The 14,921-nt window shown below is 57.3% G+C and overlaps 1 protein-coding gene across 3 annotated transcripts in view; it reads left to right on the top strand.

Moving 5' to 3' along the window:
* COL27A1 (collagen type XXVII alpha 1 chain) overlaps positions 1-14,921 on the top strand; it is a 128,156-nt gene that overhangs the window by 27,181 nt on the left and 86,054 nt on the right. For 2 of the 3 annotated variants that reach the window (XM_062207705.1, XM_062207704.1), the window contains exons 6-9: positions 4,914-4,967; positions 6,010-6,063; positions 14,121-14,165; positions 14,731-14,784. In XM_062207705.1, the coding sequence (XP_062063689.1) occupies positions 4,914-4,967; positions 6,010-6,063; positions 14,121-14,165; positions 14,731-14,784 (207 nt within the window). The remainder of the gene's footprint in view (positions 1-4,913; positions 4,968-6,009; positions 6,064-14,120; positions 14,166-14,730; positions 14,785-14,921) is intronic. The other variant, XM_062207706.1, reaches the window with a different exon arrangement.

Here is a 14,921-nt window from a genome sequence, read left to right as displayed (position 1 = left end):
TACTTTACCATTTATGAATTGGTTTCTTTTTGAGTTTGACATGTGTCCTGTGTTATCCGTTTGTAGAAATCATTCCTATTTATATATTAAGGTTATGAAAGCCTCACCTACCTTACAAATGTTTTCCAGATTATTGTTTGTCTATTAAGAGTATTGTGATGACTTTTAACTGGTGCCAGTGTTATACATCCTCTTTTGTTTTAGATTTATTTATTTATTTGAAAGGCAGAGTTACAGAGAGACAGAGACAGAGACAGAGACAGAGGCAGAGAGAGAGAGAGAGAGAGAGAGAGAGAGAGAGAGAGAGAGATCTTCCATCTGCTGGTTTATTCCCCAAATGGCTGCAACTGTGGGTGGTAGGACAGGCTTAAGCCAGGAGCCAGGAGCCAGGAGCTTCATCCGGTTGTCCCATGTACATGGCAAGGGCCCAAGCACTTGAGGTATCTTCTGCTGCTTTTCCCAGGCACATTTTTGTTAGTGGGGAGCTGGATCAGAAGTGGAGTAGCCTGGAATGGAATCAGTGCCCATTTGGGATGTCAGCGTCATCCGTGGTGGCATTACTCACTGTGCCACAGTACCAGCCCATATTATTTCTACTTTAAAAAAAAAGGAGTATATGGGGAACATTTATTCCTGGTTATTTCATAATATCATTTGCATCCTTAAGAATTTTTTAAATTTCTTTTTTTTTTTTTTGTAATATTTATTTGAAAGGAAGAGTGACAGAGCGAGGCAGAGAAAGAAAGAGAGCTTTCAACTGTTGATTCATTCACTCGCGAAATGGCCAGGCCATTCGGGGCTGAGCCAGGCTGAAGCCCGGAGCCAGGAACTCCGTTCGGGTCTCCCACCTGGGTGCAGGAGTCCGAATACTTGGGCCATCTTCCGCTCCTTTCCTAGGCGCGTTAGCAGGGAGGGGATTGGAAGTCAGGAACCCGAACCTGTGCCCCAGGATAGGGTCCAGCATTGAGGGTGGTGGCTTACTTGCTTTGCCACAACACCCTCCGCACCCTTGGCACTTTTAAACCATCTGAAATGAATCTTGATGGTGGGGGGGTGGTATGAAGTAGGCGCTAACACTATTCCCTCCCACCCCAGGGAGTTAGCCAGTTATTAAGCAACCCTTCCCCAGTGACTGTCATGTTGCAGAGCAGGGTCTGTGTCAGGCCATTCCGTCATGTCTCATTGCTCTGCTGTAGATTTGCATTCTACTAAAGTTCTCTTTTATGTGGCTTTTACTTTCCTTGTCTCCCCTCCCCTCTTCTTTTAAAATATTTCTGGCTGTTTTTTTTCCATCAGATGAACTTTATGGCCATCTTACCAATTTCCTTTAAGGGAAAAAAGAAAAACCTCTTGAGATTTTTATTGGAATTGTATTAAATGTAGATATAAATTTGTGAAGAATTCATATCTTTAAAACATTACATTTTCCTGTCTACAAAGATAGCATGTCTTCCCATTTGGTTGAGTTTTTGAATGTTACCTTAGTAAACTTTTTATAGGTTTTATTGCATAAGCCCTGCATGTTCCTTATTAAGCTCATACTCAGAAATTTGATATTTTTGTTGCTGTCGTGAATCGAATATTCTTCCCCCCTTATGTTTCCTTGCTGGCTCTCAGCTATTGAGTTTTGTATTTCTGTGCTTTCTGTGATTAATTTATAACTTTCCCCCTTACTGAGTTATCTTATTCATTCTAATAGTATTTCAGTTAGTTTCCTGGATTGTCTATGCTCTGGCACCCATGTTATTTGCAAAGAAAGGCTTCCTTGTGTCTCCTTTCCCTCAAAGGTTAGCAGTTCCTATTTATTTTTCCTGCCTTATTGCTTCGGCCAGCAGCTCTAAACCCATGAAACAGTCACAGTGACAGTGGGAATCCAGCAGCTCTTCGGAAGACCCCATCCCAGCCCTCCCGTGGGCTCTTGAGGCTCTGTTCGCTCACTTGTGAGCTGTGAGTATGTCAGGCTTCCTGGGGACCGGGCCCTGCTGTGTGCTTGAGGCCAGCGATGACTGGGGTAGGAGGCGTGCAGCCCAGAATTGCCAGTCCTCTGTGGTCTGCCCCTCCTCCGTCTTGGCAGCTCTCTGGGCCTCCGTCCCCTGGAGCCCTCTCTCTCCTCCTCCTTTCAACCCTACATGCAGGAAAGCAGCTCAACACGGTTCTCATTCCTGCTGCGCTCTCCACACTTCGGATGTAGAATGGATCTGCCCACCTGTCTTCTCCCGTCCCAGCCCACTGGCTACTCCAGGCAGCACCCACCCTTCCCCACTCAGAGAAGGGCAGTGGTTTGCTCACAGCCACACGAGCTCGTTGGCTGGTGACCAGATTCTTGTCCTGGCCACGGTGTAAGTGTCTTCCTTATATCACTCCTGGGGGAGTTTGCAGGGGTCTGGCTGGGGAGATGGACAGTCTTCTCCATCCCAGAAGTCATCCCTTCACCGGGACAGGAGTACCTTGAGCCTCCATGTCACTGTCACTGCTCCATGGGTCTGCCCTCCATCCAGGAAGGCTCTCCCCACCACCTCCTGCCCCGTGCTGTCACTCCAGGGTGTGTTGCAATGTCAGGATCTTGGGCTCAGGACCCAGGCTGCCTGCCTGATCCTTGCTATGCCTTCACTTCCTCTTCTGCAAGACGGGGTCGGTGATGGTTGCCACCTCTTGGACGTGAAGGATTAAATGAGTAGCACTGATTTCTCCTTCAGAAATTCCCCATAGACGTAGGCCTGTCTCGGCCTCCGCCCTGGTCTTCCTTGTGTTCATCCTGAAACTCGGCTTGTAGTAGCTGTTTGATAAATGCTGTCCCCACTGGTGGTATACTCGGGCGGGGTTTGTGGTCGGAGCACTGGGCTGGCTGCTGAGAATGCAGAGAGAAACCCATAAATTCCTAAAATGCCCCTGGGAAAGAAAAGGACCTGGGCAAGGGAGCAAATCTGTCATCTCTTTGGGACTCGGTTTTGCCTTTGTGTAAAATCACAGAGTGGAAGGCACCAAGAGCCACCCCTGCAAGCTGCCTGAGCCCAGCTCCTCCTGCAGCGGCTGACCGAGGTGGGCCAGGGTGGTGAGGAGAAGCTGCTGTCCTTTTTTGGCCATTGGAATTCTCGGTAGCCCTGGGCCTGGTCTTGCGCCATGGACATAAAAGGCATGGAGCTGGACTCGTGAACAGTGTGGGTGAGAAAGTGGCGGCGAGGGGCAGCTGCGTTGCCAGGTAAAGCCCAGAGGCAGCCCCTGCAGAAGGGACCTGGGGAGCCCAGGTACACCGGCTGGAGTTCTGGGGGGCCCACTGAGGAAGGGCTGGCCTGCTGGGGCCTAGAGCCTTGGGAGAAGTAACCAGGCTCCTCATTTGCAAATGAGAGCCAGGGGACCTATCTGCCCCTGCCCCTGACCTGCCAGATCAGCCCAGGCGGGGACTGCAGCTTCTCAGAGCCCCAGTCCTATCCTGCAGGGCACAGGTAGGTGTTGTGAGGACTACAGGAACTGGTGCAGAGAGCGCCCCTAGCGTGGTACCTGTGCGTAGCAGGTGGCCAGCGACAGGGCGTTCCTTTCCCTCTCTTCGCTCTGTCCGGCTCCAGAGGCACTGATTCCAGTGGCCACATCAGGGTTCGGAAGGGCCGAGTTCTGATGAAGAGAAGAACCCACTGGGAATTCGTTCCAGCTGGGCCACACCAGTCCCCTGCCTGTATCACAGCCATTGTCCCAGTGCCTAGCAGCCTGGGGAACCAGCATGTGTGTGTGTGTGTGTGTGGTTGTGTGGGTGCTCGCACATCTGCACCCCATTTTAGAAGTGAGGAAACAGAGGCTTCAAGAAACAGAGAGTGAGAAAGAGAGAGGTCCCATTGAGAGCCCATGGCACCCCAGGACTTCTGACTTTGGACCCCACTGAGGTAGGGACGGGAGGGAGCTCGGGGTGGGGTGGGAATGGGAACAGGGATTAAGAGCTCTTAGGAGGTGACATCGAAGTGGACTGACCTTCCAAAGGGTGACTTCTTCAGTAACTCAGGCAGTTTTGGCCTGCGGAGCGCCCCAGCCCTGGGGGAGACGTGGCTGCAGCCTCAGCTCACAGGGGCCCCTCCCACATGCTGGACGGGGAGTGCTTGCCTGTGCCCGGTTACACTGCAAGTTTCAATCCCTCGGGTCTCAGGATTCCTGGAACCCAAGTCTGAAAGGTAGAAGTTCAGGTCCTCATCTTGGGGCCTTAGCTCCTTTCCTGGCCCCCGCCTCAGTTTCCCCCAGTGAATCAGGAGGGTCGTCACACTTCCCTTGCCCGTGTCATCAGCTGCTTGTGGGAAAGCGGCGAGGCGAGCGACACTGCCACCTGCTGTGGCCTCAAGTAATGAGAGAGCAAGGGGTGGCCATCCGTGCTCTGAAAGCCGGAAGGACTTGGTGAGCTTTCAGCTGCCCCTCTCAGAAGCTGCCTGCGAGGAGCCAGTCCCAGCCACACGCACAGGCGAAGCCTGCTCACCTGTGGGCCAGGTCCAGAGCTCTCCTGGTGGGCAGCACCTGTTTAGGGCTTGACTAATGATGGCTGGGCATGGTTTTCTAGCTGGGGGTGGTGGCCCAAGCTGAGGACTGGCCACTGGACGGTGCAGGGCGTGACTGAGAAGTGGATGGCCTGGGTCTGGGGACAGAGTCGGGGACCCTTTGTGTGGGTTTGGCTGTTGCAGGAGAGCACAGTCAGGACAGGATGGCCGGGGCCAGGTAGCAGAAGAGGTGGGACACACCAGAAGGAGGGGTTTGGACCTTGTCATCACGTGGTCAGTGCGGAGCCATGGCAGGTGTCCGAGGACGGGAGTGATGAGGGCAGGTGTGAGTGGGGACGGGTGGGAAGGCACTTAGTGGGGAGTAGGGCTTCCTGCAGAGGCTGTGGGGAGACATCGGCTCTAGGTGATGTGGTGGCCAAAGTGGAATTGTTTTTGTTTCAGGGACAGAAAGGGGACCCGGGGCTGTCACCAGGAAAGGCCCATGATGGGGCCAAGGTAGGTTCCAGGGCCCCAGTGTACAGGGAAGAGGGGGCGTGGAGGGCAGAGAACGTGGCACAGGCTGTGGCCGGCTGCCCCGGCCCAGGGGGTGTTTGGAGAGGTCAGGGTGTGTTTTGACCTCCCCCTTGAAGCCCTTCTGGCTCACCCAGCCCCAAAGCCATGGTCATTCCAGGTGCCTTCTTCCTGGGGTGCAGCCAGCACAACCACTGGCGATGTGGTCTCCGACACACCTTGAGTGTTGTCCTGCTGAATGCCCTGTGAGAGTTCCTGTAGGGCCTGCTTGTTGACCGGGAGCATCCAGAAATTTCTTGGTAGCCCAGGCTCAGGGGCTTCCAGCGGGGACCCCCTGTAGTGCTTAATTGCAGCAGCAAGACCATGGCTGTGTCGAGGGGGGGATGGGAATGGGCTGGTGATGCAGGGCCCAACAGAAACCTCGTCTACCAAAGAGAAGACACTTCAGCTAAAGGACTCCAACCACTCATGATGCGTCTACCCAGTACATGGAGCAAGGGTGCTGGAGAGAATGCAGGGTGGGTGGGGAGAGGGGAGTCCAGCACCCCACACGAGGTCACCTGGCATCTCACTCGGGCTGTCTGGCCTTCCTCTGGCCATGGCCAAAGAGCCCCCCAGTACAGAGAACACGCTGCTCTTCCTGGGTCCCGTGCCAGCGCACGAGCACGTGGCTACTGCCCGGGACTTCCCAAAGACACCAGGAGCTCACCGCTTCGTGTTCTCACTGCAAACACGCACTGGGTGACCCAGGCTGGTGGCCCTGGCCAGCAGTGGGAGCAGAGGGAGCACTGATTGGCACAGCACCGCTGTATGGCTGTCAGGCTCAGCTTCAGGATGGGAACCCATTCTCCATGTGGATGCCTCTGCACAAGCCCGGGAGTGGGCTGGGGACCCTGCGTGACTTCTGCTCTCACTCCACAGGGTGGCTCCTGGGTCTCCTCTGAGGCCCGTGTGGGGTCACTTGTGCGGTCTAAGGAGGGCTTCTGCCCCTGCTGCCATCCTCAGCCTCCCCGCTTGTGTCTTGCAGGGTGACGTGGGCTTGCCTGGGCTCGTCGGGAATCCAGGACCTCTGGGACGCAAGGTACACCTTGGCTTTGGCACCTGGCCTTGCCCGGTCGGGGCTTCCTGTACTGCGGGTGTTGAGGCTGGGGAGTTGTGAATTCACCTGCCTTTCCCTGGCCCTACCCAGGCCAGTCCCCTCAGGCCCAGGGCATAGGGGCAGGAGGGAGAGAGGTGACCTTGGCCTTCCATGGTCAATAAGGCGCGATAAGAAGCAACCTTTGGTTTGCTCGCCTTCCTCCTGGGGGCCCAGCTGCTCCCAGAGGCTGACCCTAAGGGCGTGTGTGCAGCTGCAAGAGCTCTGGCTGCCGAGCTGGGAGGACCCCGTGTCAGGCCAGGCTGTGCTGCCTGCTGGCCAAGTGGCCCTGGGCGTCCATCTCTGAGCCTCAGCCTCCTCTTATGTGAAATGGGGAGATGACCCCCCATCCCTGATCCCCCACAGACTGGGGCTGGATGACCCAGGAGCAAGGCCTGGGTCCCAGAGGTTGAGGGAGTGGGTGCTAGGGCCAGTTGGACCCAGCTTCTGCTCACAGCTTTGCTGAATCCTTTCTTAGTGCAGGGTCCGTCCCTGCAGATGGCCGAGGGGACTCTGTAAAGGCCACGTTCTTGTCACACTCCTGGCCCTGCTGTGTGGGTCCGCAGCCTGCAGTAACCCTGGACTCCTTCCCTCTCCAACTTCTCTAGCCAGGGTCTCCCACCCCTCGAGATTCTACTCTACTTGTGCCTACTCCAGGAAGCCCTCGGGGAGCTCCCAGGCCTCAGGCCACTTAGCTCAGCTTAGCTTAGTTGTTTTCAGCCCTGAGTCTCACCTCACCAGCCAGGGTGTGAAATCCTGGTCCCCTGCTCTCCCTGTTGAGCTTAGCAGGGGTCTTGCACGTAGCAGGTGTCCAGGAAACAGGAAGGCCTCAGAGGCACGACTCCCCTTGTTGATGGGTCATCCAGTAGATACACAGACCAGGGCCACGTCCTAAGCTTCCGCCCTGGCTCCCAGCTGTGGCCACAGCTGCCCCCTCTCTGGGCCATCTGGCTCTCATCTGGACAGCTCTGGTGTTTCCGGGCTCCATCCTGCCCTCGCTCCGCGGGTCCCCGTGGCTCAGGGGGACCAGGAGGACCATATGCCCACACCCTCTACTTCCCCTCCTCCCTCTGTAGCGTGAGCAGGCCACGCCTCAGTGCTCAGAGGCCCGGCTGTGTGAGAGCTGGAAACGTGGTCTTCCTGGCTCCGGGCATGCTCAGGCACTCCCTCTCCCCCTCGCTTCCCCTGCAGGCCCCAGCCCTCGCTGATGGATGAGGTGTGAGTGGAAAAGGCTCCTTCCAGTCCTGGCTCATAAAGCAGCCAGTGGTGGTCTCGTTCGGCATGGGGCTGGGAGTCCAGTGGAGGTAGCGGGAGATGGGAGTCTTGGCCTGGGCCTGGCTCCTGCCTGCTTTCCGGGTCTCCCTGCACGCAGCAGATGTCCAGGGAGGCCGACAGCCCTCAGCCCAGCAGAGCCGAGCAGGGAGAGGCAGCTTTGCTAAGTTAAGCAACAGCTTGCAGCGCAGCCAAGTCATTCATTCCGTGAAGGAATTTGGTCTGTGGCCAGCTCGTGTGGCCCCTCACAGGGGGTGCACGGGGAAACTCAGCTCCCAGGCAGGGGCCCCCTGCCGGTGGGCGGTTCAGGAGGAGACGATGGGTGGGCAGCCCTGCAAGAGTGTCTCCTCCCCTCAGCTTCTTTGGTGACACCAGTGGCTGCTTTGCCCTGGTCCCCCAGTGTGGCCTTTCTGTGTCGTCTCTGTAAGGGTCCTCAAGCGGGCAGGGACGTGCCTGAGAGAACAGGGAGGTTAGCAGCCCCTTTGCACACCAGTGGGTTGAGTTTTGAGGCCACTCCAAAATGATCCCAGTCATCTTATGTGTTTAGTTACTCAACAAGCATATGTTCAGGGCCTACTGTGTGCCAGCCATGGAGCTGAACAGAGACAAAAATCCCTGGCCCCTCACCGAGCCGGCATCCTTGTGTGGCACGGCAGAGGATGGAGAAGGCTGGGGCTGGGGGCAAAGCAGGCAGGGGAGAGGGAGGGCAAATGAGAGGCGGCAGGGAGGTTTCTCTTTTGGTTCACAGTAGCCTCTGGGAGTTGGGCAGTCTGTGCCCATTCTATAGCTGAGAAGGCTGAGGCCCAAAGAGGTCTCATTCGTTCACTCACTCAGGCATTCAGTTTTCCAGTTGTTCTGCAAATAGGCATTGAGGTGCCAGGCCCTGTGCTGGCTGAGGTATTAAAGGACAAGTGAGATCACTGGGGAGCCTCCAAGGGTACAGTCCAGAGGGGTGCTCCCAGCCCTGCTGCATGTTAGAACTGACCGAGAGTGGGGTCCTCACCACCGAGATTCGGGTTTGGTTGGCCTGAGAGAGGGGCCCAGCCGTCAGCAGCTGTGTTTGTCACCTGTGGGCAGCTGGGAGCCGCTCAGGTCCCTGGCTTCAGGCCCTTCAACAAATGAGGGCTCATGGAATCCAGAGTCTCCTTCCCAAGAGGGTTTAGCCTGTCAGCCCTTCCCATACTCCCTGCTGGGGAAAGGCTCAGACCGGACTGCCCAGAGCCCCAGCTCCGTCCCTCTCCTGCTGGGGGAGCCTGGCGCAAGTGACCTCGGTCACAGTTGAGGGCTCAAAGGGGCTGTCACATCCCGAGCACGCAGCAGGGGGCTGGTGCACGGCAGGGAATTCACGTGCATTTGTTGCATGAATGATTGATGCATGAGTGAATGTGTGATCATGAGGACCAGGGAGAAGCAGCAGCTGACAGTCTTGCCCGTCCCCTTGCTGGACACCAAGTAGCCTCCTCCACACCCTGCACTCCACTCCCCCACCCCCTGCAGACCCAGTGGTTCTCAGCTGGGCGGTTTGTCCAGCAGGGAGCAGTTAGCGAGCCTGGAGAGCCACGTTCCAGAGAAAACCCCCTGCTGCTGTGGCTTCTGTGCCCAGGGTCGCTGGCATCTGTCCTATTGCGTCCCATGTGTCCTGTCCGGCCCCGGCTCCTCCTTCAAGCTTCAGTTTCCAGAGCAGCCTCCCAGTGGGAGCACCCGCTCCTCGCACCCGGCTCTTCTTCATCCCCCTTACCCTACATCTAATGGCTGTGTTTCCTTCTAGAAGGCAGAGAGAGTTTGCCCTGTTCACTGGTGTATCCCTGGCTCCGGACACGGGGCCCTAGTCATTGTCAGGGTTCAGCAGACATGTGTGGGGTGAGTGAATAACATGAATGAATGAATGAATGAATGAACGAAGAGCCACACAGAAAGTGTACCTTCCTAGGCCGGCGCCGCGGCTCACTAGGCTAATCCTCCGCCTTGCGGCGCCGGCACACCGGGTTCTAGTCCCGGTCGGGGCACCGATCCTGTCCCGGTTGCCCCTCTTCCAGGCCAGCTCTCTGCTGTGGCCAGGGAGTGCAGTGGAGGATGGCCCAAGTGTTTGGGCTCTGCACCCCATGGGAGACCAGGAGAAGCACCTGGCTCCTGCCATCGGAACAGCGCGGTGCGCCGGCCGCAGCGCGCTACCACGGCGGCCATTGGAGGGTGAACCAACGGCAAAAGGAAGACCTTTCTCTCTGTCTCTCTCTCACTGTCCACTCTGCCTGTCAAAAAATAAAAATAAAAAAAATTAAATTAAATTTAAAAAAAGATATTATATATATAAAAAAAAAAGAAAGTGTACCTTCCTGCCCCACCTGTCTCAAGGACCCATGAGCGGAGTTAGGTGAGGGGCACCTGGCTGTGTGTAGACCAGCCACGGGTGTCAGAGTCCCCGTACTGTATCCGTAGAGAGGCTAGCTGGGGAAACTGAGGCACAGAGGGACACAGGGACTTGCCCAGGACTGTGGCATAAGTGGTGTCCTCTTCTGTTCTTTCTGTTCTGCTGACTGCCCAGGGCGGCAGGTGAGTTCAGCGCGAGGACTGGAGTGTTAGGCAGTGGGCGGAGTTCCGTGTCAGGGCAAGGAAGGCCAGGGCCTCCCCCAGGCTGGTTCCCAGGACCCCTCCCCTGCTGCCCCAAGCCCGATAGCCTCGCAGCCGGCCGGGGCGACCGTCTGCAGCAGCAGTGAGGTGATGTCTGGTTTCCCCGCGCGCATTGTAAGCAATGATTAATCTGGCTTCCAAACCAAAATACAGCCTGAGTGCTGTTATAAACACAGGTCCTGTGGAGACCCGCCTGCTGGGCGGCCAGAGGCCCCTGGCACACACGGGGGTTCCCAGCGCCCCCCCAGCACCAGCCGGCCCCCTCGCTAGCTGGGAAACCACTGCCTGGGAGTCCACCTCGTGGTCAGTGCCTGCCTCCTAATTGCGGGGCCCTGGGGAAGACAGTGTCTTTGATTTTCCCGGCCCTGTCATTTGAAGCTGTTTCCTGGCCCCGTGTGGTAAATACTGTGAAGGTGCTTCAGGGCACATAAGCACCTCTCGCCCCCACCCCCGCCTTGGCCTTGCTCAGTCACTGCCGCACTCTGCCAGCTTGCAGGAACTGCAGAGTTCAAGGCCATGTTCAAGGCCCTTCAGGGCCCATCGATAGGGAGATTTTGGGATGTGGTCTTTTTTAAAAAATATTTATTTATTTAAAAGGCAGAGAGAGGTCTTCCATCTGCTGGTTTACTCCCCAAATGACCACAGCAGCTGGGACTGGGCCAGGCTGAAGCCAGGGGCCAGAACTCCATCCAAGTCTTCTGTGTGGGTGGCAAGGGCCCAAGCACTTGGGCTGTCTTCTGCTGCCTTCCCAGGTGCGTTAGTAGGGAGCTGGATCAGAAGTAGAGCATCCAGGACTCAAGTCAGTGCTCCTCTGGGATGCTGGCTTTGCAGGTGGCAGCTTAACCCACGGCACCACAATGCCAGCCCAGAATTGTGGTCTTGTAGATGAAACCCAGCCCAATGAGTCTGGGGTCCAAACTGGCTCAGTAACTTTGGGTAAGACCCTCTCTCGCCCTCGCCTCTCAGTCTGTCCAGTGAGAAAGCATGTCATCCAGCTGAAGGCCTAGGCTGCTTCCGACTCAGGTGCTCTCAGTCTGTGACTGCCGTCTGCCCCGGTGACACGGTGGTGATCCAAGAGTGGCTGTCCCAGGGAAGTGGGTCTCTAAGGAGACTCTCTGTGGGTGGCCCTGTGGCTCTCTTAGGCAGGCCTCAGGCCTCAGTGATTCTGTGGTTAGGGACATAGAGACTGGAGTCACAAACCTGGCTCTGCTCCCGGGAAGCTGTGTGGCCTCAGGAAAATCGCCTTGCCTCTCTGAGCCTCCATTTCCTCAATGGGCAAATGTGCATGGTGAATCCTTCCTCCCAGGGAAGTTGATGAGCTGGTGCATCAAGGCATTGGTGTGGAGCTGGCCTAGGGCCGGCCACGATTGTTCATGTCCTTAGCTGCGTCCTGGGTTCCCCTGGGCGCCTCTACCTCCTGCAGAGGGAGGGCCTGCAGAACTGGGTTTCAGCAGGTTTCTCTGTGGCTGCAGAGGAAGCCCCCGGGCTCTGCACTTGGGGCTGTCTGGGGTCCTTGTCCCTGTGACTCCATTAGCTCAGGCACAGGAAGGCAGAGAGAGGTTCCGAGAGGGCGCCCGCCCATGCCGAGTCACACAGCCAGGAGGGCCAGGCTTGGTTCAGGTCTCGGCTGGAGCAGCCTCTGTGTGGGCCTCCTCTGGCAGCTCCGTGTGGAGAGTGCTGGCAGAGGTGGTGAGAGGCATTGCGCCTGGGGAGGACCCTGCCCCACGTCCCCATGGGCTTCCCATGGTCTCCCCAGCAGCTGCTCTCACTCCTGCTTCTCCTAGGACCCTCACCCATGCTGTTTCTGTCCCTTGGACCTTGTGCCCATAAACCCACCCGGGCCTCCCTCCCTCAGGGCCTTTGCACTGCCTCCAGTGCCACCTGGGGCCTCTCCAGAGGGGCCCTCCCTGGCTCCTTCCCCCGTGCTGCCCTGCCCCTTGCCCTCACTTGGCTGACCTTGCTTCAGCCCTCTGGTCACTACCAGCTGCTGCTTCTTTCTTAATTTTTCTCTTTGTGGTAAAAAATACAGGACATCCAGGTGGCCATCTTCACCCTTGGTAGGCAAGCAGGTCTGTGGTATTAGACACATTCACCTGGTTGTGTGCCCAATCTCCAGAACCTTCTCCTCTTGAATCCCTGGAGCTCCACACTCATTCAACGCTTCCTCAGCCCCCTTTACTCCACCAGGTGTTATAGTTAGATTTCTTTGGCTTTTATAGCTCCTTCATAAGAATGTAAACTCCATTATGGCAAAGGATGCTTTTGGCGCCTCTGTCTGTCCTGTGCCTGGAACGGTGCTGGCTGGATGGATGGATGAGCAGTGAGGATGACGGTGCTAAGAGCAGTCTCTGCAGGGCCTTGGAGCCAATGCCAGAGACTGCGCTAAGTGGTTTATACACGTGACAGTGTGGAATGCACACTCCAGCCCTTACGTACCCATTGTACAGTTGAGGAAAACGTAGCTCAGAGAGGTGAAGTCATTGGCGCCAGGTCCCCCAGGCACCCAGTTGGGGAGCAGCCCGGGAATCCAGCCCAGTGTGAAAACTGAGCCCTCACCACTCGCCGCTGGCTGTGGGCCGAGCCCCAGCTAGAAGATGCTTCCTTGGCCATGTTGCCTCTGTCTCATAGGCTCCAGGATGTGAGAGTGATGGTGTTGCTGGGCACGCGTGCGTGGGTGCAGAAGGAATGCTTGTTAAACGCCTCAGACCTCTTCATCCAACCGACTCGGCTGTGGATAATTGGGGAGTTGGCGGGGCGCTGTGTGTGTGTGCATGTGTGTGTGTGTTCCTGTGTGCCTTGGTGCAGGTGCATAAACAGGATGCATCTGGGGAGTTTGCAAGGCTCCCCGTGTAGCCTCAGGTGTCACAGAGGTCTGGCAGCTGGGTGCCTGCTGCTCCTTAGTGATGGGATTCGGCGCAGGTGGCTTCTGCTCCCTGAGACCCAGTTTTCTCCTCCGTGCAGTGGAGGTGAGAGTCGCCCCCTCCACCTCGTCTGGCCGGATGAGCTCATCCGCTACCCTCGCAGTGCCCTGGGGGAGCAGCAGTGCGTGCAGGGAGTCTGTGGGTGTGTGTGGGTTCAGGAGTCCGTAGTGCATCTCCAGACCTGTGTGTGTGCATATTTGAGTTTGTGTGTGTGTGTGTGTGTCTGTTTTGGCCCCTGGAGCAGTCTGAGGACCCTATTATTCTAAAACGACAGAGCTGAAGGAGACTCAGAGTTCTAACTCCCCTATCTGAGGTCCAGAGAAGGGCAGTAACCCACCCAAAGTTGCACAGTAGGGCAGGGCCATGTCTAAACCAAGGCCAGAGCTCCCTGGATGGATAAGGGTGTCTAACGGGAATGGGTGTAGTCTTCCCCGTCGGAAGTGGAAGTCCTTGCTTAGTCTGACTTTCCCAGCAGTCTTAAGCTGGCAGAAGCGTGGAGTCTGGGGTCTCCCCCGGAGAACTCCTAAGGCTTATAAAATGGCCCAGGTGGTGGCCCTCTGTGCGGCCTGGAGGCACACACATCTTGACCCAGGGCACTGGCCTGGACATGCTGTGATAATTGGGCCATCGGGACAGAGGTCAAGGTTTGTACTGGGGCATTGCCAGAGCATCTCAGTCGGGCAGCTGGGTGGCCTCTTCCTCCCTGGCATAGGAGCCAGGGCCAGCAGGCGGGAGGAGACACACGCAGGCAGTGTGTGTGCAATCAAAGGGGAGAGAGTCTCAGCATCACAGGGTGCTGGGCTGGTCCCCTCTGTCCACACATCCGTTGACAAGTCCTGCCATCCCTGCCTCTGATGGTCTCCCCAACCCTCTGGCTTCAGAAGGAATGGTTGGGACCCAGCACCACTGTTGCTGGAGCCCAGGGCAGCTCGCAAACTCTACCGGGAGCTGCTGGCCCTGTGACTTCTTGTGGCCCAAGAGCCACTGGGAGCAGAGATGAAGTTGCTGGAATCTGCTGAGCTCAACACTGTGTGCAGCTGGGGAGGGGCTGCGAAGCAGGGTCTGTGTCCCAGGCGTGGTGCGCCCAGTGCTGACCGAGGCAGGCAGGGAGCCTGGGCCCCTGTAGCCGTCCACACAACCCCCAGTGTCTTCCCTGCCTCATGCGCCTTCTTCCCCCTACAGGGCTACAAGGGCTATCCTGGACCAGCGGGGCACCCTGGAGAACAGGTGAGGCCCAGCCCTGCCGGCTCTGCCCACCTCTAGCCCCGTGGCTCTCTGGTCTCCTGGCTGCAGCAAACCCTGGAGCCAGGTGGTTGGGCTGCACGTCCTGCTGCCCCCCAGCCTGCCCCACCTCTCCTCCAGCCACATTTGCCTGGGAGAGCAGAGTCCATGCCGGCCCAGGGTTGGCACGAGCCTCTCCACTCCGGTTGGAGCCATGAATGGCTGGCCTGTTCTGGACGATGTTAGGGGATATTATCCACGCCGCCGCGGGGTTTGCAGGAATTTGGGCTGCCCTGGCCCAAGTTAAACAGTGGCCGTGCCAGCGTGGGAGCGCCGGCCAGGCCTCCTCAGTGCTTTCTTAGTCCCTGGCTGCAGGCAGAGGGGGTTTTGTCCCTCCGAGCTGGTCTGACCGGTTCCACAGAAGGGTGGGCTTGGGAGCCCTGTAGGCCCCTGGCCTCCCTTTCCTTCTGTTTCATCTCACATTCCTGCCCGCTCCCCACCCACCCCACCCCCAAGGCTGCAGCCGGGCAGGGTCTCTCCTTTCCTCACGGTTCTCTTTGTTGCTTTGCAGGGGCAGCCGGGACCTGAGGGCAGCCCAGGGGCCAAAGGTTACCCTGGCAGGCAGGTGCAGTATATGGCTTCTGGAAGCTCTGTGGCCATGGTGAAATGGAGATGGCCATGGGTGCCCCAGGCAGAGGGAGGCAGTGGGCCGGGAGCCAAGGAGCGGCACTACTGGGTGGACTCCCAGGAAAGGGCATCCAG

The sequence above is a fragment of the Lepus europaeus genome, chromosome 12 (genome assembly GCF_033115175.1).
Source record: "Lepus europaeus isolate LE1 chromosome 12, mLepTim1.pri, whole genome shotgun sequence".
Classification (NCBI taxonomy): Eukaryota; Metazoa; Chordata; class Mammalia; order Lagomorpha; family Leporidae; genus Lepus; species Lepus europaeus.
Note: the sequence above shows the minus strand (reverse complement) of the source record. Positions and strands in the feature narration are given on the sequence as shown.